This window comes from Cetorhinus maximus, chromosome 27, assembly GCF_964194155.1.
Source record: "Cetorhinus maximus chromosome 27, sCetMax3.hap1.1, whole genome shotgun sequence".
Classification (NCBI taxonomy): domain Eukaryota; kingdom Metazoa; phylum Chordata; class Chondrichthyes; order Lamniformes; family Cetorhinidae; genus Cetorhinus; species Cetorhinus maximus.
The window spans coordinates 17706563-17730270 of NC_135905.1; the positions used below are offsets into that span (position 1 = coordinate 17706563).

General features: G+C 40.2%; 1 protein-coding gene across 5 annotated transcripts in view; it reads right to left on the bottom strand.

Annotated features, from left to right (window-relative positions):
• Positions 1–23708, bottom strand: part of kcnma1a (potassium large conductance calcium-activated channel, subfamily M, alpha member 1a) — a 779423-nt gene that overhangs the window by 233303 nt on the left and 522412 nt on the right. For all 5 annotated transcript variants that reach the window (XM_078530812.1, XM_078530811.1, XM_078530810.1 and 2 more), the window contains exons 7-9: positions 18529–18604; positions 15733–15903; positions 3435–3526 (exon numbers count right to left, since the gene is read on the bottom strand). In XM_078530812.1, the coding sequence (XP_078386938.1) occupies positions 3435–3526; positions 15733–15903; positions 18529–18604 (339 nt within the window). The remainder of the gene's footprint in view (positions 1–3434; positions 3527–15732; positions 15904–18528; positions 18605–23708) is intronic.

Below are 23708 nucleotides of genomic sequence, written 5' to 3' on the forward strand. Positions count from 1 at the left end.
CAATACTGACTGCCACAGGTGAGCATTAATGTCAAATGGATACCATCTAACCTTCCTTCCTCTCTTTTGTAAAGGCGCAGCACCATTTGAATTTTAATTTTTCATTGAATTATATGAAGAGGCTAATTTGGAACAGGTTCCATATTAATATTTGAGCACAGGAAATTAACTTAAAATTAGCTAAAACATCTCAAAATAATTTTGTTGATGTGAATTTTGAAATTAGAATCCTTATTTACACCAGTTCTTTGTGCTCAATAGCATATTGTATGTGGATGGCTAACCAGACATTTAATATTATGAAACAATTCCTTTTACAATGTTAGGTTCTAAGACCACTTAATAGTGCAAAATACACTGGTATTTTTATACTCTTCCATTAAAGCTGCTGCAGGATTTCATCATTCTACATTAATAAAGACAAGGGTACAGCTAGCATAGCATTACTGAGACATGCCGCCGTGCCCTTGATAATCCCAACTCACAGGGAGCTCAGCTGGTCATTGCATGTTGCTACCATTCCTGTCTTCTGATGAGCTACAAAGTACCTTAAATCCTGCACAGGTTAAAAATGTCACCACACTGCAACAGCACACCACTCATGAAATCCAAGTAGATTACTAGGTCCACTGATGGTGAGCTTCTTAATGGCACCAGCTTCAGCTTGTAGGTTGCTGCAAGCGTAAAATAATGATTCAACTCATCCCAAATCTGAAAGATAAGCTAAAAGGGAAGGAGAAAAAATGAGCCATTGGGCCCAATTGTATTTCTGATGTCAGTGAACTTGACCCCGTCTGCTTGGGCTGCAGTATAGACCCAGCAATGATCTTTACTCACTATTGACAATCATGTGTGTCACATCCTGACAGCTCAAAGGCTGACAGCAGTTGGATTAACAGTGCCTTGTAAATAAACTGAGCAAGCAGGAGATAGCACGGTGGTGGTGGAGAACATAATCTGAATTCCTTAAATTCAATCTAGGACATCTGTTCTCGAATGGTAATACTGAAAATTTGAGTGATAGGAAGGAGAGGGAAACCTCCTGGATTTAGATCCGTATTAATTTTCCAGTAGATCAATGTTTCCAGATATCTATAAGTGGGAGAGAAACAGAGACACAACCAATGACTGACAAACATAGGGTGGGGGTATGCATACGCCCTGGTGATATATGTGGCTGATATCTGGCAGTCCATTTATTTATTTTTGTTTGAATGGGGGCAGGGTTTGGGAAGCATCTATGTAACTACACTGACCTGAGTTATCATAGTGCTTCAATTTGACAAATACTTCAATGTTTACATCTCAAGGGGCAAAATCAGGTTAAAACCCTCAGTGGACAACCCGACTGTGCAAAAATATTATTGGAAACAGGCAGCAGTCAAACACAATTAGCATTTACATCAAAGAGGAAAGAAATAAACAACATAACAGAAAGCCCAAAGACGTAACACAAATGGAATAAGCCAAGGTTACAGTGAACTAACGTGCAAATGCAGCCATGCAGCAGAGAACCCAAGGGGCGGACAGGTAAAGAGCAGCTCCAGCATCAGCACCAGACTCAGCCACACCTTCGTCTACTGCTCTAATCCTCGTCTCATTGCGCTAGTGCATTAAAAGCATAACTCCCCTCATAGAAAGTTCTGTTGGCTGTCCTGTGATAAAAGTCTCTTTAAAGAATGCAACAGTTTTAGAAATCTCAGATGTTCGAAGAGGAAACCTGAGTATACTTTGCTACTTGTGTCAGTCTGCTCCAGTGGCTGTCTGCAAGGCTGCACTGGATTCAAGGCGATGCAATTTCATAATCTGATGGCAGGCTTTATTTTTTCTAACCCTCATCACTGAATGCTTATGAATAATGACAGCTAACAAACTGCGAGCTATCCTAATTGGTGTTTGGACATTCTGTGCTGTGCAAAATGAATGTTTATGTTGAGTGCTATGTTGTTACGGTAAAATTAGAAAGTTGGAAAATAAGTTGTTTATAAAATGTCACTTTGCATCAACTTTCTCTTTATTAAAAAAAAGTTGCAATTATATGAAAGACAAGAGCTGCGGCCAGCTATCATGGCTGAGGCCAGAAGCCACACTTGCCAGCTGTGGTTTAAGAAATTGCAAGGCTGGAAATTACTACCACATGGTCTTATCTCCTGGGCAGGGAGTCTGAACGTTCTGACAATTTGTTCTCTGAACATTAGGCTCCAAATGAAAACCAAAATGTTGGCCAAACATAACATATCGTCAATCTTCTTCTGCTAATGGGGAAATGAGACAAAAAACAAAGGATGCTGACTTTCACACAGTGTTTCCCAGCTACATAAGCACTGATGCAAAGTCCAAGTGACTAAAGGTTTTAAAAGCTTTACACCAAACGTAAATTAAGAACTGTTTCACAGAATTTTATCTCCACCAGGCAGTTTGGGTGCTGATGAAAGAGCTGAGTTTCAATTAGGGTGGGATAATTAAGGTGGGATCGAAAATCTGAGGGAATTCACAAAGACAAAAATTAGCAGAAGCAACAAACAATGTCTATCTAAAAGCAAAATGCCCGCTCGGTCAAGCAGGCTGCTGACAGAGATTGTAAAGCAAGCCAAAAGCATTTAGGATCTGAAGGGCTGGGAGTTGAGGCCTTCAGAGTTTGGGGGAGGGGGAAGGGAAGGGAGGGATATGGGGATTTGACTGAAGATCAGGGCCAAGGTTTCAGACCACACAGTATCACAGCACTGAACACTGGCGACAGACGAGCCTCTGGCAAGCTCTCATGAAATGGTTTCCATGGAAGAGTCACATGGATTTTAATGAAACATGGAAAGTACAAAAGCTGCATGCAGGAAATAAAGAAGATGAAAATATCAGAACAATGGAAGAACTGACTACGAGGCCAGAATATTCTTCAAAAATGGAAGCTTTGAAATAAATCATTTTGAGTTGAATAATGTAAATATGAAAATTAAGATAATGATGTTGTGCTTTTTTTTTTGGTGAAAGCCAAAACCAAGGTAGCTGGAATAGTCTGGCTGCCATGCTTTTCTTCAACCTTTTCCATGTGCCGTAGACTAATAAAACAACAGGGATTCTTGTTTGAGGCACTAACAAAAAAAAAAGTTAACAAATGTGACATGTGCCTTATCACAGCCCAGGTCTCCAATGAGAGTGTGACAATCCTAGCAGTAACATCTGACATCACAGCGCAAACAAAATAATAAATCTCTGTGGGTCAGAGGTCACACAAGCACACCTTGTCCGGTTTGACTTACTTTCTGCCTCGAGTCGCATTAAAAGTCCCTCCGTATTTCTTCCGATTAAGGATGAGAGCAGCAATTTCTGGTACGTAGCGAGCAAACATTGCCTACATGCATGAAACAGAAAAAGAAAATGGCATGCAGAGAGTGTTCTACTGCAACAGAGGCAGCAGAGGCCCATGGGATACTTACTTTCTTCCATTAACCGCACTATAGGTACCACCATATTTCTTGCGGTTTCCTATTAATTCTATGATTTCAGGGACGTAGCTCGCAAACATGGCCTAAGAAGAAGATAGGAGACAGAAGAATAGACTAAAAAGAGAGGCCAAAGAGGGGGTGGGATGCTGTGCTCTAAGGTTCAGAAGATGTTCTTAAGATCTGAAACTGTAAAAGAATTAGTCAGATCTGTGAAGAAAATCTCAGCTCTGCTTAAACTAGAACTCACAAAGCAAAAAGGCTTAACTTTCAAGAAGAAAGGGTTCTTTTTCAAGAATCTAAAGAAATTGGAGTTTTTGGAATTATGTTTTGAAAATATTTCATCTACAAGAGATGTTTCTCTAACAGTACAGTAAAGGCAACAAATAAACTATATTTTCTAAAAGAACAAGTGAGGCCAAGGGCTCAGAAGAGCTTGCACCAGTTTAGTTTGTGAGTTTTAGGAAATTTTTCAATGAAAATAATTGGACCAAAATCATGTTTTTGAAGAAAAATAAAAATGTAAAAAAAAAGGTCAGAGCTGATCATGTAACAGCCAAACAAGTCTAAAAAGTCTGCTCAAAAGATTCAACATTAAAGGAAAAAAAATGCAAAAGTAGTCAAGAGAAAATTTCTATCTGCCATGTTTCGTGCAACAAACACTTTGCTTGTGGAAGGTTACATCTGAGAGCTGTGGTCTGGATGAGTTTCTGAATGATTTATGTTGGGATCCACCTAAAGCCACCTCACTGTCACTATGGTTGGTCTATGATAAGCTCCTCTCACTTGTAAACTTAAAATTCAAGCCTTTGTTTTGGACATCCAACATTCGTATTGGCAAGGGAGCTAAGCTGTATGTAAAAGAGGCAGCGAGATCTTCTCAACATACATTGAGTCCTAAAAATGGTGCATTTGTTTCATCTCATGAACAGATTTAGTTAGAAATTATATTTTGAAATGTATTTCCAGCACAAATTAAACTGAAATAATTTTTCTTTAGAAGCAACTGGTTGCTTGTGGGTTGAGTATGGTTGTTACCACCCATCCCATATCCTTCGCTCACCCAGCTCCTGGTCGTTGCTAACTTCTCTGTCAAAATGGGCCTAAAATCACAATTGCTTTGGAGTTTTGAAGCCAAACTACATCCATAATTATGCTTTATCATACAGACAGTGCTGATAACTGCTTAAAATAGCAGAGTTTCACTTAGGTTCCCTCTCCCCTTCTGATGATTCAAGTAGTAAAAGGTCCCTACAGGTGTCCCCATCCACGAGCCTTTACACTGGGTATCAGCAGTCTGTCCCACAATCGGGCATTATGGTCAAGCGTGATTCTGTTCTCAGCTGACATTTTTCCTTTCAATTGGGGTCACTGTATGCTGACCACAGGTGGAAATTCTAGCTGGTTTTTCCCCTCCCTCTCCCAGAGGAATTGAGACTAAGTGAAGCACCATTATTACAGTTCTCGGTCAGCACAGGTCAAACCCATGACCTCCTTTACCTGTACGTTCCACTTGTAGGGTAATTTTACTAATTGGGCCATCGGAGCAGGAAGGGAAACCTAGGTGAAACACTGATATCTTAACAGTTATCCCGACTGTCTGTGTGATAATGCATAATTATGGGCATTAGTTTCCTCTCACGGCCTTTGACAGAAAAGTTAACAATGGCCAGGACTGAGTCAATGAGAAGGCCTCTTCTCTGGACACTGTATCTGTATTTTCAAACCCGAGACTAAGGCCATGGTTTACTGGGCAGCAGTGATCCCTATGCTTCAGAGACTTGGATAACCTACAGGAGACACTTCAAAGCCTGGATAAGTATCACCAGTGGTTCCTTTGCAAGATCCTCCAAATCTGGTGGCAATAAAGGTGGTCCAACAGCAATGTCCTCTCCCAAACATGCCCAGCACTGAGGAGCTAATCATTCAAACCAGCTCCGGTGTGTAGAACATGTCGTTTGTATGCCCGACACCAGGCTCCCAAAACAACTTCTCAACTTGGAGTTCGATCATGGCAGGAGACTCCCAGGAGGACAACAGAAACGCTTTAGTGATCTATTTAAAGCATCCTTGAAGAGAGAATTCAAATATCCCCACCAATCCATGGGAATCCCTGACTTGTGACCAACCAAAGAGGTGAAGGTTCATTCACGAAGGCACAGAACACATTGAGAGGCTTTGATGGGAACAAGCAGAGACGAAGTTGAAACATCGGAGAGGATGCACTAACCTCCCAACACCTGATCTACCTGACCATCCAAGCACCACCTGCCCCACCTGTGGCATAGCCTGCAGATTGCACATTGGACCACCCATCTCAGAACCCCATCGAATCAGAGTAGAAGCAAGTCATCCTCGATCCCAAGGAACTGGTTAGGAAGATTATTTTTATTGAAACATCCATTTAAAAGTGGGCACAATTGGTGAATAAACATGAATTATTTCATGTAAGCAGTGACTGAACTGAATATGTTACAAAGAATGTATGTTTGTTAGGAAATACTATTAAACTAGTATGTTAAGAAGACCTGCATCATCATCATCCAACTGGATTTGAATGCCTCAGTCGTGTAGTTAAAATACATTAAAGTTAAATGAATGAGCCTCTTAGTTGGTCCTTAAAGGTTTTGGATTCCATAGCCTGGACAATGACTGTTGCTTACCCCACTGAGTGAATGCTGACTTTCCTCTCTACTATATTAAAGGTGGTGTCAAAATTGTCTCTGACAAACAGAATGTCAGAGGTGAAAGCGTTCACCCATTTATTTCACCCCTAGCAATTTCTGAGTTCACATCAGTGATGGTTACTAATAAATTTGATTTGCTCTCATCCAGGGGTACAGGCTTTGCAGTGCATCCTATAACCACGTGTTTGTTAGCAGTTGGAGAGGGACACAGAGGGTAGGGCTCCTGAAACCGCACTAAAAAAATCTAAATCATCACTTTATTAAAAGGAACAAATCACATAGAAGGGATTATGGTCACTGGCATATGTAGAAAATTATTACACAAAACACAACAGCTCAAAACACCAACCTGGAACTATCACATAAAGCAAGACAAATGTTATTTTCTACATTATCTACGTCACTGAAACTTTTTCATAGAACTGGTTTTAAAATGAGTAACAGCTAAAATTCCACTAATTTTCACCAGCTCATTTTAAAAACACAAAAGATTAAAAACACATTTTGATCATGTATAATCCCAGTTACAAAAAAAACATTTCTATTTGCATTCCTGAACAATCGAGTCGAAAGGCAACTCTACCCTAGTTAGAAAAACAAAGCAAACGTGTGAGGAACTGCATGTTTCAGTGCGGAAATTAGTTCTGAATCCAGCCCAAAATTGGTGGCTAGAGACTTTTGACCCTCCATCCAAATGAATTTGCCAACTTTACACTATCTGTGGATACTGGCATGCTGAACAAAGCTGCCCATAAATCAATTCAAAAAGGCATCAAAGCCAGCAGCCTCACTTAGATCACAAAGATATCAGTTGTGTGGAAAAAAAAGAGGCATTCCCTGCAGCCTTTTTCAAGCTACGGCATTGTCAAATATATGGTCATCTCAATAATGTAATTTCCATATTTCATGAAAATATAGTCACAATCCAAACCAGACAGCAACATGAGATGAAAATTAGAGACGGTTTTGGATGCTTTCCACAGTGTGTGCATCAATTTAGTGGAAGTCAAATTTACATTTATACCTAACTTTTTACGATTTTTAATTACTTAAAATGAGCAGCACAAGCAGATGATGAGCTGTGGGATATGATCTATATCCCACTCAGCTGGTAACCATAACTCACTTGTAATTGTTAGCTGTGAGTTGTCAGGCCATTCTGCAATAGGAAATAAATCGTATTTCACAGCTCAACACATATCTTTGATTTACGTTACACCTGGCTATACTATAGCCAAGCTTGGAATGCTTAATGACAACCCAGGGTGCTTAAAGTGGAAAATGTTCCATTGCCAGCGCTGATATTCACCCATTTTAATGAACATTAAAATTCACCATTTTCTTTTACACCTAAAGTAGTAAATGTTCATAATTGGCTCTCCGATAAAATCCTCAGTCATCTCTGAGCCTCTTACTGATGGGCTGTGTAGAGATCCAGCTTAATGTTGCAGGCAATAGCATTCCCAAATCTTACAGGTCAGAAAATGTGACGAATTGTGAGAAAGGCTGGGCAGGCCACTGGGTAATACATTTGTAATTGTTTAATCAATCCAAGTTCAGGGAGCAGTAGGATCCATTGATAAAGTATTGCATAAAAATGAATAGAATTGGGTTTCTACTGGGATCTTCTGGGTTGTCTGTCCATCAACACCTCCCCACTCCCACCTGCCCCCGAGACTTGTGTCCTTTCCATCCATAGTGACTGTACAAATGATGGCAAGCTTAAAAGAGGGACTGCAAACTGACTATTTATACAGTCTGCCTGAGAGAGAATGAGTTAGGTAATATGAGGTATAATGAAGATTTCCAGAGGCAGAGAGAGTTTTACTTACAGGAGCAGATTCATTACTGTTGTTTCATAAGAATTTAATACCAATATTACAGTTTGGGGGCAGTAGGAGTACAGCAGTTCCTGAGGCTGATATTTTTAAAATTTAAAATATACCAGTGGATCTCCTATGGTGTTGTTCACAGTTGTCAGAGTTTAAACCTGGATGGGCTTCAACAGCCAGAGGGAGGTCAGAGAGGTACTTTTCCCCATTTGGGCCCTGGGCTTTTTCTGTATTTTTTCTCCCTCTCAAGTGATTACGTGGCCTGGAGGGTGGGTGGGAGAGAAGAGGTGTTTATTCATGATGTTCCAATGGTCATGGTGCTGGGAGGGCTAAAGGGGCAAGCTGGTCTTTCCCTGCCAGTCAATCTTGTATGTTATTTTTATAATGGCAGAAGCATGACACACTATTATTCTGCTGCTAAGCTGGAGCGCGGTGTAATCAGTCTATCTTTTTAAGGCTGCACAGTCTGACTGGCATGCACTCACCCTGAAGCTAATTGGGAGCCAACTGCTCTTGGTGGATCCAGAAATAAATGACAGCATGCTCTTTGGGGCTACAGATATTTTTCCAGAAGTGTACATATAATATCTATATTTTAAACTACAGAATAATATTAAGAAATAAAATATAAAACAATCAACAGGAGTAGCCTGTCTGCCAGTTAGGAAGCCTGTTTCTCTGCTGTGCCGACTGATCTCAACAGTGGGAAGCTTACATGCTTAAACTTTAATACATCCACTCAGCAAAACTGCATGAGAAAGAATTAATGGCATCCCCTGCTGCTGAATAAAATACAGTCTTTCAACATATTGGACTGCTTTACAGTGCAGCTGCACAGAATAGGCTGAGAGGCTTGTTGTTTTGCAGTAAATTATATTAAAAAAAACATTTTTCTAAAAGTCTCCAAGAGGGTAGAGTCGCCTTTGAACTAACTTACTAATGAGTCAACATATTATTTCCCCCTCCACTTCACAATTAACTTGTTTTCTGTGAGACCACGATATTTAAACCTATTGTTTGGAATTACTGTGATGCTTTATTTTATATTTAGATGCTTCACCATGCTTCAGTGGGTCTATCATTATATTAACAAAGCCAATGTCTGTAGCCTGCCATTTTCCAATTCAGAAACAGTAGTACAATCTCAAATAATACTACAGTTTATAAAGTAAAGCATTTTTTGTTCCAGTTTTAAAATTAAATTGCTATTTATTAATAATTATTGAACACAGTAGATTAGTTAATTCTCTAGTTTTGAGACCCTAGTTGCCTTCAATCTTAAAAAGACTATCACAGAATTCCATTGCAAGGGAAATACTTAGAAGAAAATGTCTGATAACATATAGTTTAAACACTAAAAACACCCTGGGGATGAATAGCTCTGGCTGCCTTTGCAGAGTCAACATATGGCAAGGACAGTGGGGTGCGAACATTAATGGTCCTAATCTTCCTCAGTCACAAAACATAATTCAATGAACCCCCACGGTTTTGCCTCTATGTTGCCCAGAAACTGTTTGCAAACCTGCCAATGAATAGGTAAAAATAAAGGCCTCTTCTTTGGTCAAAACAGTGGAAATGTAATCAGCATCAGGAGCACTTGTACCAGTAGTGATTCTTATGGGGTTGATCAAGTGATGGCTGGTGCTGGTAGAGCAGCTGCATTTGGGCGTGGGTGATCTGCATTATTGGGATTGAAACTTGCCACAACTTGCGCAGTCAGAAAGTGCTTGTGGCTCTGAGGGACTGTGCGTCTGGCATTACCAAGCTAAGGAAGCCTCAAATTTCATATAAATTAGCCAATTGTCCAATACTGTCTCTCTCAAGGCATTAACAGCATTGCTATTAAATTATTAAATGGCTGTTGGTTGGTGGGCCCTTCAGCTATTTTGGACCGTATGTTAAAAGGGCATCCTGCTTGATAAATATAGCAAGTAGTTGTAAACAGATCCAATGATTTCTCCACTTTGCTGTTCTCTTTGCTTTGGCTGCTGCAGTTATTCAAACCTTCTTAAAGCTGCACTCCCTCCCCCTTTTGAGGATGTTTCTAAGAGAATTGGCCAGAACCTAAATAGGATCTAAATGTTCAAATGTAAGGTCATCAGCTAGAAACGTTAAATCTGTTTCCCTCTCCACAGATGCTGCCTAGCCTGCTGAGCGCTGCCAGCATGTTCTATTTTAATTTCAGATCTCAGTATTTTGCTTTTGCCAGAATGTATCCCACTGGACACCTTTATTCATCTGCAAGGTTATGGAGATGTGGAAGAAGCATAAAGGGCAGTTGTCTTTACACTTTAGATGCAGAAGACGGGCCTGTTATTATACTGCCACCTGGGTATTACAGTCGAGGCAATATACAAGGCTTGAATACAGGAGAAGATGAAGAATCACTAGTGAGGTAGTGACAGAACTAAGTCATCTCCTTCAGCCAAGCATTGAATCCACTTTGAGGACAGGAGCAAGTTAACAATGGCTGTCAAGTTACCTACTGCCTTCAATGTCTACATCCCTGATCTTTCCAATCAACAGCAGGAGCTACTTGTTCAATCTCACGACCAGCAGTGTATAAATGCATCCCGCAGGTAATAGGTACATTGTTTGCTCAGGCCACAGATTTCAGTAATTTTTCCATGGAACCCAGCCAACATAAAAGAGCACGTTTACCATCTGGCTCGATTCCCCATAGTGCCAAATATTATTGGTGGCACCTGCATGAGCACATGGTCCTTTGCCTCCAATGTCGTTTTGGACAGAAAGGGCCTCTTTTCCATGTCCATGTAGCTAGTTTGTAATTATGGGAATAGGGGAATGCATCTAGTATCTTCTATGACTTCTTTATTTTACAGCAATCCACATTACCACCATTATTTCAAGGGCCTGCAACAACGAATGGATAACTACAGGGAAGCTCTGGCTAACCATAGCAGCAATGGCCATGATCCCATTGAGTACCCCTAGACATGGTGTGGCAAGAGGTGGCTCTCACAGGTATCGAGATTTTGGTGGAGCAGATTGTCAGGATGTTAAAATTGATCAGTGGGTTGGGGGAGGTGAGGTGGTGATAAGGAATCTTTTTAGAAAAGCCTGAAAGCTATCCATCATTTCTGCATTCTGCTGCCCCTTACACAACTCTCTTCTACATAACAGCACTGCCATGGAACAAATTAAGGAAGAAACTAGCACCAAGCAGTGGCAGAAGGATGCCCCAGCTGGGATTGAGGAGGTATTTCTTTCTGCAAATATTCAGCAAGAGTCTTAACAGTCAAAAAGGTTACTGCATTTCTTGTTAAGTACCTGTGCCATCCACTATGCAACAGCCTCTGTACATGTTGCAATACCCAGGCAAAAATCAGGCTTCCTCACCTTTGCCCTGAACCTTGCTTCAAGATCCATGATACAACTGTATTTCTCCACAATTACTTTTAATCCAACCCATCCCAAATGAGCTCTCACAAAACATTAGAACACCAGTTAACAAAAATTATATTCATAATGAATAAGATGCAGGAGTTCTGAGTATTTAACTCCGCAGAGCTTCTCAGAAATGGTGAGCTGAATTTTCACTTCTGGGGTGGGAAACCAGAGTTGGAACTGTGTCTGGGTTTTGCACCTGCCTCCGGGGTGGGGTATGCAGCTGTCACGCTGAGCAGCTTGGAGGGAAGGAGATGGTGGGTGGGGCGGGGGGGAGAAGTTTCCTCCACAGGGCAGTCTTTGGCCGCACCTGCGCCCTGCAGGCAAGAAGGGAGGGCCTGGAGACTTGACTAGAGTGCTGGAACCACAGTTGGCTACTGGATACTTGCCTCCAGGCAGTTAAACAGACCCCATAGCGTTGTAATACTGAGGGCCGGCAAGAAAATCTCGGTCCACCTCATTTAACTGCCCTTCACAAGCCTAAACTTGTGGGCCCTGAACCTTGCCTCGCCTAAATGGCTGGGCTGGACACGTCCTTGGGAAAACGGCACACCAGCCAGCGCCAGTATTTTTGGGTTTCAACTGACACCATTCCTGACCTTGTTGGGGGCGGGAGGCAGAAAATTCTTCCCTGTATCTGAGCTTAGGACTATGTGAAAGAAAGCCATGGATTAGCAAAGATCTCCACAGGTTTCTGCCGCTGAGCCAGGCAATCATGTCACATTGCACCGAGATGTGTTATGGACATTTTCACAGGTGTCCCTAAACCTAGAAGACAGTGCACTCAAATAGCTGCATGAAAAGCGATAGTGAGCCATCAAACTGCATTCCTGACTTCCAGCTTTCTCTCTGGTTAGCTCTTGCACCTCCTTCATTACCACTTCCACGTGTTTCTCCTCACTTGTGTCTAGTTATTTATGCAACTTCCCCTTCTGCAACTCACTAAATGAACAACTTAGAGTGGATGGATCTGTGCTGTTTTTATGTGCAGCCTTCTCCTGCAAGTAAACAGAAAAGAGATATGTGGGAGTGAGGAATGAAAGAGGTGTGTGTCACCCAAGTGGTCAGCTCAGCAGCCACCTCATGTTAATCCTTGAACATTTACCACACATACCTGGACTTGGCAACATGCGTGATCTATATAACTGTCAAGTTTAGTGGGGTGCAGGGCAAAAGCAGGTGTGACAGCAAACCTGGATGCCCTGCCAAAACTTGGCATGCCAGTGCATTTGGAATGTAACTGAGCAGTACCAGAATGTGCTTCATTCTCCCTCTCTGATATTCCACAAAACTTCCGGTGAAGTATTGTTAAGATGCAATGTGGGACAAGTTTAGAAAATTAAATTAAATGTAAAGACATCTACTCTCAAACTTCTTTCTCACATGGGTCCCAGGATCTGGCTAGAGTCAAGACAGCATTGACTCTTTCATCAAATTTCATCTGCGTTGGTTCTGGCACTGCTTTTCCACTGATGGACGTCTCTCTCTACTCCAAAACTAATCAGTCTTCCCTGACACACCATAAAAGCTCCACTCTTATTTATTGACTTGCCCCAGCCATTTCTCCTTCTAGCAAGCCAGCAGTTCTGGGAGGATAGCAGTCGTTTAAGAGCTCCACTCGATAATTTGTCCTTTGGCCCTAATGCACTTCCACTTCCACCATCTCACAATGTTTCCAGTTCACAGTTCATGTGCTGTGAATTGGGAACACTGCGAGATGGTGGAAATTTGTCAACCTCACATTCCGATGCAAGGTCAGCTAAGAACACAGTAGACATGTGAAGCAACTAGTGCATAGAGATCCTAGCCACCATCACAGTACTGCAATCCCAATATCAATTCCACAGTGTATTGGTGCTGCTAATAGGAAATACACCAGACACTAGGATCTCAATGGCGAATCCAGAAAATTAAAACCTAATGCCTGATAACGTACTCGGTGAAAGGGATATTGGTGATGTTACTGGCTCTTTCTGGATGAATATTCAGGTGTTAAATAGATTTAGTCTTCTAGACTATTTACATTTGCATTTGCAGGGTGAATTCTATTTTTTCTATCCACACAATGGGAATCAGATGGATGCACTGCTGTCATCATGCCACACCCTGTTCTTTCTATTGCATTCATTCAGAATAAAATGGTCAACATCTTATTCCAAAAAAGCATAATCCAAGAAATTTAGATTGAAGAAACCAAAGTCTGCAAGTGGCTTCTCATTGTAATCCGTGCCATTGCTTCAGAATGCTATTGTTTAAAGTTTCACCCAACTGAGCTGCCCAATTATAAATATTAACAATTGTTACATGAACTTGACTCAATCCAATTCCAAAGAGGCATTGGCCTAAAGCAGAACACTGCCCAAAACTTGGAGTAAATTCTCCAAAACCCAACAATCCCAGGCATTTTTTAAAAACTCATTGTATTGTCTTTAAAGATCTATGATTTTTCTTGTAAATTTTGCTGAGCTTCCATCCAGTTTAAAATCTTGCAATTAGGGTGTGCTTCCTTTCACAGTTTTTCCCTCCAAAAAGCACTCCCTTTCTCTTTGCACTGAATTGCTTCGGCCATCAATCTACCCAATCTGCTAGATCCTGTAGTCCTGTAATATTCTGAAAAAGTCGTATTCAACTTGAAATGTCGACTCTGTTTCTCTCTCCACAGATGCTGCCAGACCTGCTGAGTATTTTCAGCACTTTTGTTTTTATTTCAGATTTGTAGCATCTGCAGTATTATGCTTTTATCATCCTGTAATCCATTGTGTTCCTCTCACCTTGACACCAATTTGATATCATCAGCAAATCTCACTAGCAGCCCTCTCCTACCTCTGGCCAAAATCATTTTGTTAAGTGGAAAAAAAATCATTAAGGCATTCCATTATCTATATTGTTTCAATCCAAAACATTTATATTTAGCTCTAGTTTGTGCTTTTTGTCCCCCTCTGTCTCTCCATGTGGCTATATTTCCTTTAAAACTTAATGGAGTCACGCCAAACCATGAGCTGAACACATATTATAGAATGGCATAATTTCCCTGACAAGTCTCTTAAGTGGTACATTGTCAAATGCCTTCTGAAAATTCAACAAGCCTAGTGCGGTTTTGTATCTACACATCCTGTGGTTTCTTCTTAGCAATCATTTTAAATGAAAACTATATTTTCAAATGTATTCAGCCTATTCTTGAGTAGCCCAATGCACTATTGTAAAGTAAGCTCATAATTTCACTGGGGTTTTACAGCTAAAATGTTATAAATTAAAAGGGGAACATTGTATTGGAGGGCTAATTTGAATATAACTTGCTGTCCTTTTTAATAAACAAACATTTTCCCAATGTACTTGGACAATTCTCAGTTTTTATCCCCTTACAAAATGTGTCCGTAGATTATCACCAACGCCCCTCAACTGCAAAAGGTGATCATCTGCTCTCAAATAGATAATAGTGCCCAGTCACTCCTACATTTGGAAATACTTCCAGATAAGTAACTCAGATCAGGCACATGGGCCCACCTCAACCCTTAAGTCACCAGTGGCCTGATGCACAATCAATGTCATCTTAGGTTTTTGGGGCTAGTAATGATATTCCTTTTTGATAAGCAGTGTTACCAAATCTTTCTAAACTGAGCTCCATTGCGCCTTCGCAGTTCCTCTAAAATATGTTTGTTGTTGTATCGTAACTTTTTCCAAAAAAAAGTAAATAATAAGAATTTTATTTGTGAACATCTACTTTCTATAGGCAGGATAAAGCAGCTTTACCAAACATTAAATGTTGGCTTGAAGCAGAACCTTATAAGGATATCTTATCAAATACCCCGTGGCTTGCCACACAATGGGCAAGTACGTGAAAAGCACACTCGATATTTATTTGCATGTCTGAGACCGAGGAGCTGGCTCACTCTATGTAATGGATCACTAGGCTTCTCAATAAACAATGACTGGACTGACCTGTAATTGAATGACCCTTCCATCAGGCCCAGACACCTGTCAACATGTCCGTCGATCTGTAAATAGTGGAGGTGACCTTATAGGAGCTGCTGCACTGAGCACATCTTCTGGGATGTAATACACCCAATGAGAGATTTTAGATATTATCTTTTGTGATTCTGGGGCAAAGATGTTAATGCACAACAGGGCCAAAAGATAAAGCTTCTTAAACAAATGAGAGTGACAGGAGCTCATAATTTCTCCAAATCATTTTAACATGTAGGTGGGAAATGCAGCATTTTTCAGTATTTGTACTTTTAACAATAGGAGGTGAGACCAAAATTGAAATTTGGAATGCACTCTCGGCCTTTATTTTACCATTTGAAGCAGGTTTTCGAGATCCCAGGCTGCGGTGATTAATCACAATAAATAGAGATGATATTTTACCAAGCCCCCGAGGATGAAGAAGACCATAAAAAGCCGTCCAAGGGTTGTCCTTGCATAAACATCTCCATAACCAACTGTGGACATTGTGACCATAAGTAAGTAGACACATTCCCAGTAAGTCAGTGGCTGGGAATTTTGGAAGTTTTCCCAAGGATCCCCTGAGTTCTCCACCTATGAGCAGTAAAAGGAAAAGATAATAGTTAAAAATCTTGACGTTGGAAGGAGCTTGACAGACACTGAGCAGTGATATAGCTACAGCACCACCTAGTGTCAATACTAGCACATTTACATCGCATTCAATTGTGAGGAGTGTGATTTACTTGATTTGAAACTATGCAGACACACCAAATATCTTCTCTTTAGTTTATTCCTGTCCATGGAATATTCCGAGCTCCAGAACCATATTTTGTAAAAAGTATGCTCGGTTCAAATTGCACTTTCAAGCTTGTGTTTAAGATCTGCTACAGACACATATGCTGCAGGGGACCAAGGGAAGAAGGGCTGATAAACCTGAAAGTATTCCTTCACCAATTCTCTCCACATTGCTTTGACATAGAATATGTAGGATATGGCACAGAAACAGGCCACTCAGTCCAACCAGTCCATGCCACATTTATGTTCCATTCACGCCTCCTCCCACCTTCCTTCATCTCAATCACCATAACCCTCTTTGTCCTTTCCCCTCGTATGTTTGTTTAGCTTCCCCTTAAATGCATCGATATGATTCACTTCAACCATCCCCTATGGTAGCGAGTTCCACATTCTCACCACTCTTGGGTAAAGTTTCTTCTGAATTCCCTATTTGATTTCTTGGTGACTATCTTATCTTGATGGCCTCTACTTAAGCTCTTCCCCACGAGTCAGGCCTTCTGAAGTCATTGACTCCACTCTCCCAGTGAGTCATTTTACATGTGTAAGTCTAAACAGTGAATATTGGCATCACAGCTCAGGCCTACCTTGCCCATTGGAGCTGTAGCAATCTCTTCAACTGAACAGCCTGCTAACAGATTATGAATTGCCAACTGTATGAAGTACTGAGGACTGATATGAATACCTGGCATCAATTACCATGTTTTGAGAACAGGAAGAGTTAAAATAACAAATACCAGCATGAGAAAATCAGACAGGGGAAAAACAAATGAGGACTCTCAACCCTTTTCAGTATCTTTCATAATCGGGCAGTAATGATTTGTAGCAAACTCCATTTTCCAATCTCCAATGTTAGTATTTATGATGCGAGATATTCCGATGTCAAGGTAGAATTTCTTTTATTTATTTTCTTATTAAATTGGCTGAGGTTATGATGATATCACCTGTAATGGATTTATTTGCATTCTGAAATGAGTGTTTCAACTTTGTTTCATTTGTAGTGTCCCTTTAAATGAATAATTGTATTAATGTATTAAGATCTAGACTGTAAAAAAAAACAATGATGGATACTTTTTGCTGCAATATCGTACAAGGTACTAAACTGTGGACAAAAGAATGCCAGGTGAGAGTATAACTTAAACAGCATGAGTGCTTGGGGGAGAGTCAATGAATGAGACATTTTGGGACCCAGATACATAGGCTGATTATCTGTACCTGGCATGTTGGATAAAAGTAATGAAAGAGTGCCACATTATACATAGCAGTGAACAAGCCTTGTTTGGAATATTGTGCTCAGTTTTAAGAAGCGTTTGCTTGCCTTGGGGAACAGCCCAACAATAAATCACCAGGATGCTACTTGGGGTGTAGGATAGAGTTATTCTGAGACACTGGGTAAATTTGGTCTATATTCCCTGGAGTCAAGGAAGCTGAGGTGTGATTTGAATGAGGCGTTTAAAGCAAAAAGGAGAATAGGTAGAAAACCATCTCCCCTCTTTAAACAAATCCAGGACAAGAGGACAAAATCTGGACCAGTTAAGGGGAAACCGGAAAAGCTCAACATAAAGAGCTTTGCGATTTGGGACACTGTCTCAGAGAGCCACGAATGCAAATTCAACTGAGGCGTTTTGAAGGGGGATAGATGCATATATGGAATTAAGGGTATTGGGGAAAATTAGATTAAAATGATAGGGTTGCCATGATTAACAAAAGTAGTGGAGCTAGTTCCCAGGGCTGAATAGCCTCTTGCTGGTCTTGTGTTCCGACTGATACTTGGATTTATTAATATTTAGCAATGGGTTATAGACAAATGGTGATAACATCATTGCCATTAATGCTTCAACATAGATGTCACTGTGCATCAGTTATAACCGCCCTAACACCAGCAAAACTAGTGCTCCCAATATTCAATAAATTTATCATAGCCCCACAAAATTAACAAAAGAGCATATAGACGCCAATTTCAAAACTATTATCTCACCTCAAGTGTTCAGATGTTGGTTGGATGAACTCTTTATGATATTACTAGAGCCCGACAATAAAACTGTTGCTTTATAAACAGTTGCAGCTAACCATGATCACCAATAAAATCTCATTAGTGAGATTTATTGAGAAATAATTTTGCAGTTGATTTATATTATTTGGCCATAGCTCTGGACTATCCATTTTGATCAATATATGTTAATGTTAAACACTGAGAAAGGTACCAGGTCCCAAGCAACAACCTGGCCAACACAATGCACATTGAGTGTTACTTACTTGGTACATATTGTAATACTGGACTTCAGATAGAACACAATTTTATGCAATATAAAAATTCAAGCATAAAGGGTATAAAGATATTAGCTTTATTAACATTTACTGAAAATTCCCCTCTTGGAGAAGCTGTTGATACAAATGATGTTTGAGTGAACTGCATCAAGTACTTACCAAATGTATGAAACCAGCTCCCGTTAGCCATGTGCTTATAAATATAGACAGTAGATTCACCAACTTGATGGAATTGCTGTCCAAAAGAGAAAAATAAACACTGAATAATACTGTTTGAGAAAACATATCAAGATGAGTGCATGCGCACTTCCGTAGTGACTGGTCACACAGGTTGTCACTGGAAAATCTGAAAGGTATAATTTCAGGGGGAAAGTTGTGAATCATTGGAAATTTAAAAATATAAAACAAAAACAAAGTAGAGGAAATGCAAAGCAGGTCAGTCAACTGTACACCTTTCTCTAACATTTTAGAATATGTTTACAACTGACTAAATCAATTCGATGTAATAGCAATTAACATATCTGTACTTGCCCTGTTGCTTTGCTCAGTCTTATTTAGGGGCTTTCCTGTCTGCCCATTGCCAAGTCCTGATGAAGACTCACAATCCAAAACATTAATGTGTGTTTTTGCTTTCGGACATGGACAGACCTCTGTACTCTTGCAGGGTTTTCAGGGTTAATTAGTATGTTAGGGCACTTATTCCCATTCTCAGGGGATTTTACAAATGTTGTGAACATGTGCTTTCTTTTTAAAAAAAACACTATTTTTAATTCTCCTTTTTCTGCCTGGAGTTAAAAAAAAGCAATTAACTGTAATCCTATTAAGGCGATGGAGGACTGCCAACCAACCAGAATATACAACTTGCAATCCATCCAAGTGGGATGAAAAGGAAACAGACACCCAAAACATTCTGAGGAGTGTGAAAGACACCATCGCCTGTCAGCTTTCACACTACCTTGAAACTCATCAAAAGTTTCTGAGATGAAATATCAAATGCAACAGCAGACACGGTAATTGAATTCCTTTGGAATATGCAGCCAGCAGGACTTTTAAGAACTGTTTACCAAACCAGAGAGATCACAAGGAGAGATCAGAATGATGTACCGAAAAGCTTCAAGGAAGCTGTTTTTCTCTCTCTCTCTCTCGAAAGTATTGTGCCCGAATTTGCAAAGCAACCATCCTGAGAAGAGAAGTCTACTGCAAACTGAGATCTTTTGGGAATAAAATTTGGATATCTGTTCCATTAAATTACACCCAGGAAGACAACTAAACCAAATGGCTGCAATGTGGAATCACTCTATCAAGACCAGTCAAAGGACAGTTAACCATATATTTCTTTGTTTGTTTTATCTTCTTCACAAAGTATAGAAAAACCTTAAGTTATCCTCTTATCCTACCATCTGTACCAGTGTGTATGTGTGGGCCCAGGGAATGTGTGTGACATATGAATAGTGGTTGCAATTTGCCTAGTTTTTAAAAAAATTCGGGACATATGGCCAATAAACTTATCTTGCACTTTGTTTAAACTCAGAAAACCTGTCTGATTAATTCTTTATAATTTGAAAACATACATAGTGGGATACCTGCAGTATTAGCAAAGCATATCCTTACTAAATTCACAGGGAGCCCTGTTACATTCAGACATGGAGTGGCATAATTAGGGATTCATTTTTACCCCTCCTCACGAGGCCATAACACAAAGCTGTATCTGTAAAGGTCTGAGACTAAGTAGTCTAAATCCCTCCCCCAGCCACCTTCCCAAATGGGTAACAGCTGCTTCATGGAGGTGAGAAATAGAAAATTACATGAAGAGAAAATCTCCACACATACCACCAGGTCATTAAAGGGACATTGTCTTCATGAATCAAACTTATATTTTACTTTGAAAAGAAGTCAGGGTAGATTTGCACAATTTTCCTTACAATTACATGTTAGTAACATGCTGGCATTTTTTAATGTCATTGATAGAGATGGTAGCTTATGTTAGCAAGGAGATCAAAAATAGATTCCAAAGTATTTTTTGATTCATAGTATGCTCCTTCTCATCCAATGAAATGAATATATACCACATACACAGAAACATACCTAAACCACCTGTTTAAGAAGGGAGTGAGGCAGAAGACGGGAAATTACAGGCCGATTAGCCTGACCTCGGTCGTTGGTAAGATTTTAGAGTCCATTATTAAGGATGAGATTTCAGAATACTTGGAAGTCCATGGTAAAATAGGGCAAAGTCAGATTGGTTTCATCAAGGGGAGGTCATGCCTGACAAATCTGTTAGAATTCTTTGAGGAGGTAATGAGTAGGTTAGACAAAGGAGAGCCAATGGATGTTATCCACTTGGACTTCCAGAAGGCCTTTGACAAGGTGCCACACAGGAGGCTGCTCAGTAACATAAGAGCCCATGGTGTTAGAGGCAAGGTACTGGCATGGATAGAAGATTGGCTGTCTGGCAGGAGGCAGAGAGTGGGGATAAGGGGGTCCTTCTCAGGATGGTGGCTGGTGACAAGTGGAGTTCCGCAGGGGTCAGTGTTGGGACCACAACTTTTCATTTTATACATTAATGATCTAGATGAAGGAACTGAGGGCATCCTGGCTAAGTTTGCAGATGATACAAAGATAGGTGGAGGGACAGGTAGTATTGAGGAGGCGGGGAGGCTGCAGAAGGATTTGGACAGGTTAGGAGAATGGGCAAAGAAGTGGCAGATGGAATACAACGTGGGGAAGTGTGAGGTCATGCACTTTGATAGGAAGGATAGAGGCATAGACTATTTTCTAAATGGGGAGAGAATTCAGAAATCTGGAGTACAAAGGGACTTGTGAGTCCTAGTCCAGGATTTTCTTAAGGTTAACTTGCAGGTTGAGTCTGTAGTTAGGAAGGCAAATGCAATGCTGGCATTTATTTCGAGAGGACTAGAGTATAAAAGCAGGGATGTGCTGCTGAGGTTTTATAAGGCTCTGGTCAGACCACATTTAGAATATTGTGAGCAATTCTGGGCCCCGTATCTCAGGAAGGATGTTCTGGCCCTGGAGAGGGTCCAGAGGAGGTTCACGAGAATGATCCTAGGAATGAAAGGCTTAACATATGAAGAACATTTGAGGACTCTGGGTCTATACTCAATGGAGTTTAGAAGGATGAGGGGGAATCTGATTGAAACTTACAGAATACCGAAAGGCCTGGATAGAGTGGACGTGGGGAAGATGTTTCCATTAGTAGGAGAGACTAGGACCCGAGGGCACAGCCTCAGAGTAAAGGGAAGACCTATTGGAACGGAGATGAGGAGAAACTTCTTTAGCCAGAGAGTGGTGAATCTGTGCAATTCATTGCCACAGAAGTCTGTGGAGGCCAGGTCATTTAAGAGTGTATTTAAGACCGAGATAGATAGGTTCTTGATTGGTCAGGGGTCAAAGGTTACGGGGAGAGGGCAGAAGAATGGGGTTGAGAAACTTATCAGCCATGATTAAATGGTGGAGCAGACTCGATGGGCCAAATGGCCTAATTTCTGCTCCTATGTCTTATGGTCTTATTACTGGCATGGACATATTAGGTCAAATAGCCTCTTTCTGTGCTGCACATATTATGCAATGCATAAGCACACGCACACTTACGTGTATCCATGTATGTGTGTGTGTATATGTGTGTATTGACATACTAAAAACCTGCTCACTGGCTTCAGAGGAAATGGCTAAGTAAGCAAACAAAGGGGTCGACAAAGGCATAGTTGGATGACGGACATCACAGAATGGTAGAGACAAGCCACAGTGGATGTGTGAGGACAGCGCAAGACAGACGAGTGTTTCATACCATGACAGCAAATCTCCTGGTAGGTGTAGCTACAAGCAGCGGGATATATATATTGTCGTCAAAGGCATAGTTGGATGACGGACATCACAGAATGGTAGAGACAAGCCACAGTGGACGTGTGAGGACGGCACAAAACGGACGAGTGTTTCATACCATGACAGCAAATCTCCTGGTATGAGTAGCTACAAGCAGCGGGATATATATATTATATATATATATAATATAGAAATAATCCATCTGCTCGCACCTCCTGTCTACAAAACCAAAAACAGGCCAAGAGGAAGTAAAAATTTGCAGACAGGAGAGAACACAGACATAAGAATTCTAACGCTTTATGAGTCAAGACAAAATTTATAACTTTAATGGGGGGATTGAATTATGTTCTGATCCAATTACCCTGCCCTCTAACCTTACTCCATTTGATGACTACAGTAGGTTTAATCTCCCCATGTGCTCCACCAGACATGAACTCAAACAGATGTTGTTTATCTGTCTCAGCAACAGCTATCAAATTATAATTTACTTAAGATAGTGCTAAGAATTTACCAGAAATATATTTATTATTTATCTCCAATATGAATAATGATTTGCTCCAGATTTCTTTTTAAAAAACAGCTCAAAGTCAACAGAAAGGAGATTATTATAACTGCTGAGTGTGTATTTAGAAAGGCCAGTGCTACCATCATTTTGAAGTCCTTTTAAGAGGGAGTTGGAATAGAGCCATCATAGATCACCTTCACCATTTAAATCCCTTCCAGGATTACAAAAGCTTTTAACCGCTCAAATTATCAAAATTTACAATCCTACAAGTTCAGAAACATTGCTTTTCAACAGCCAATGGAAGAAAATATTTGTAGATGTTGTGAGATCACAATACAATTACACTGTTAAAATTGGAAATATATATAAAATATCTAAACAAACTATTGTTAATACATTACAATTCTAAATATTAAATGCACTACAGGGTTATGTATGTCAAAACTTTTTTTCAGGTTAAATAAAAATCAAACTAGATTAGAAACAAATTTTTAATTTCATCGCACACTAGGTGTATAATGATTCTTCATATCAATTCTTGTTGATGGGAAGAATGTGTTGAAATGGATTAAGTCTTTTCCATTTTCAATCAGAGCAACTAAATATGTCCCCAGGATTAATCAGAAGCAAGCAACATCTGCGCACAACTAGGATTCAAACAAGGTCTCAAACTGGCATAAAAAATCCCCCAAACTGCACTACACCAAAATATTGTCAGAAGAAAAATAGACCATTTTAAAACACTTTGCAGTATGTTACAATTTTCCTCGTAAGCTGCAATGTAAACTCTTACTCCAACCCAATGAAGTACATGCCAGTTACAGGCATTAATTCCTCCTAACATAGTCTGCAGACCTACTTGAATGGTTGAAGGGATCACTTTCTTGGCACTGGCAGTGTTTCTATTAAGATATTTCCATTACATATATAAAATTTCAACATATTATGTGCAAGGCTTGCAAATGTTAAAACACATTGCACCAGTCCTATTCAG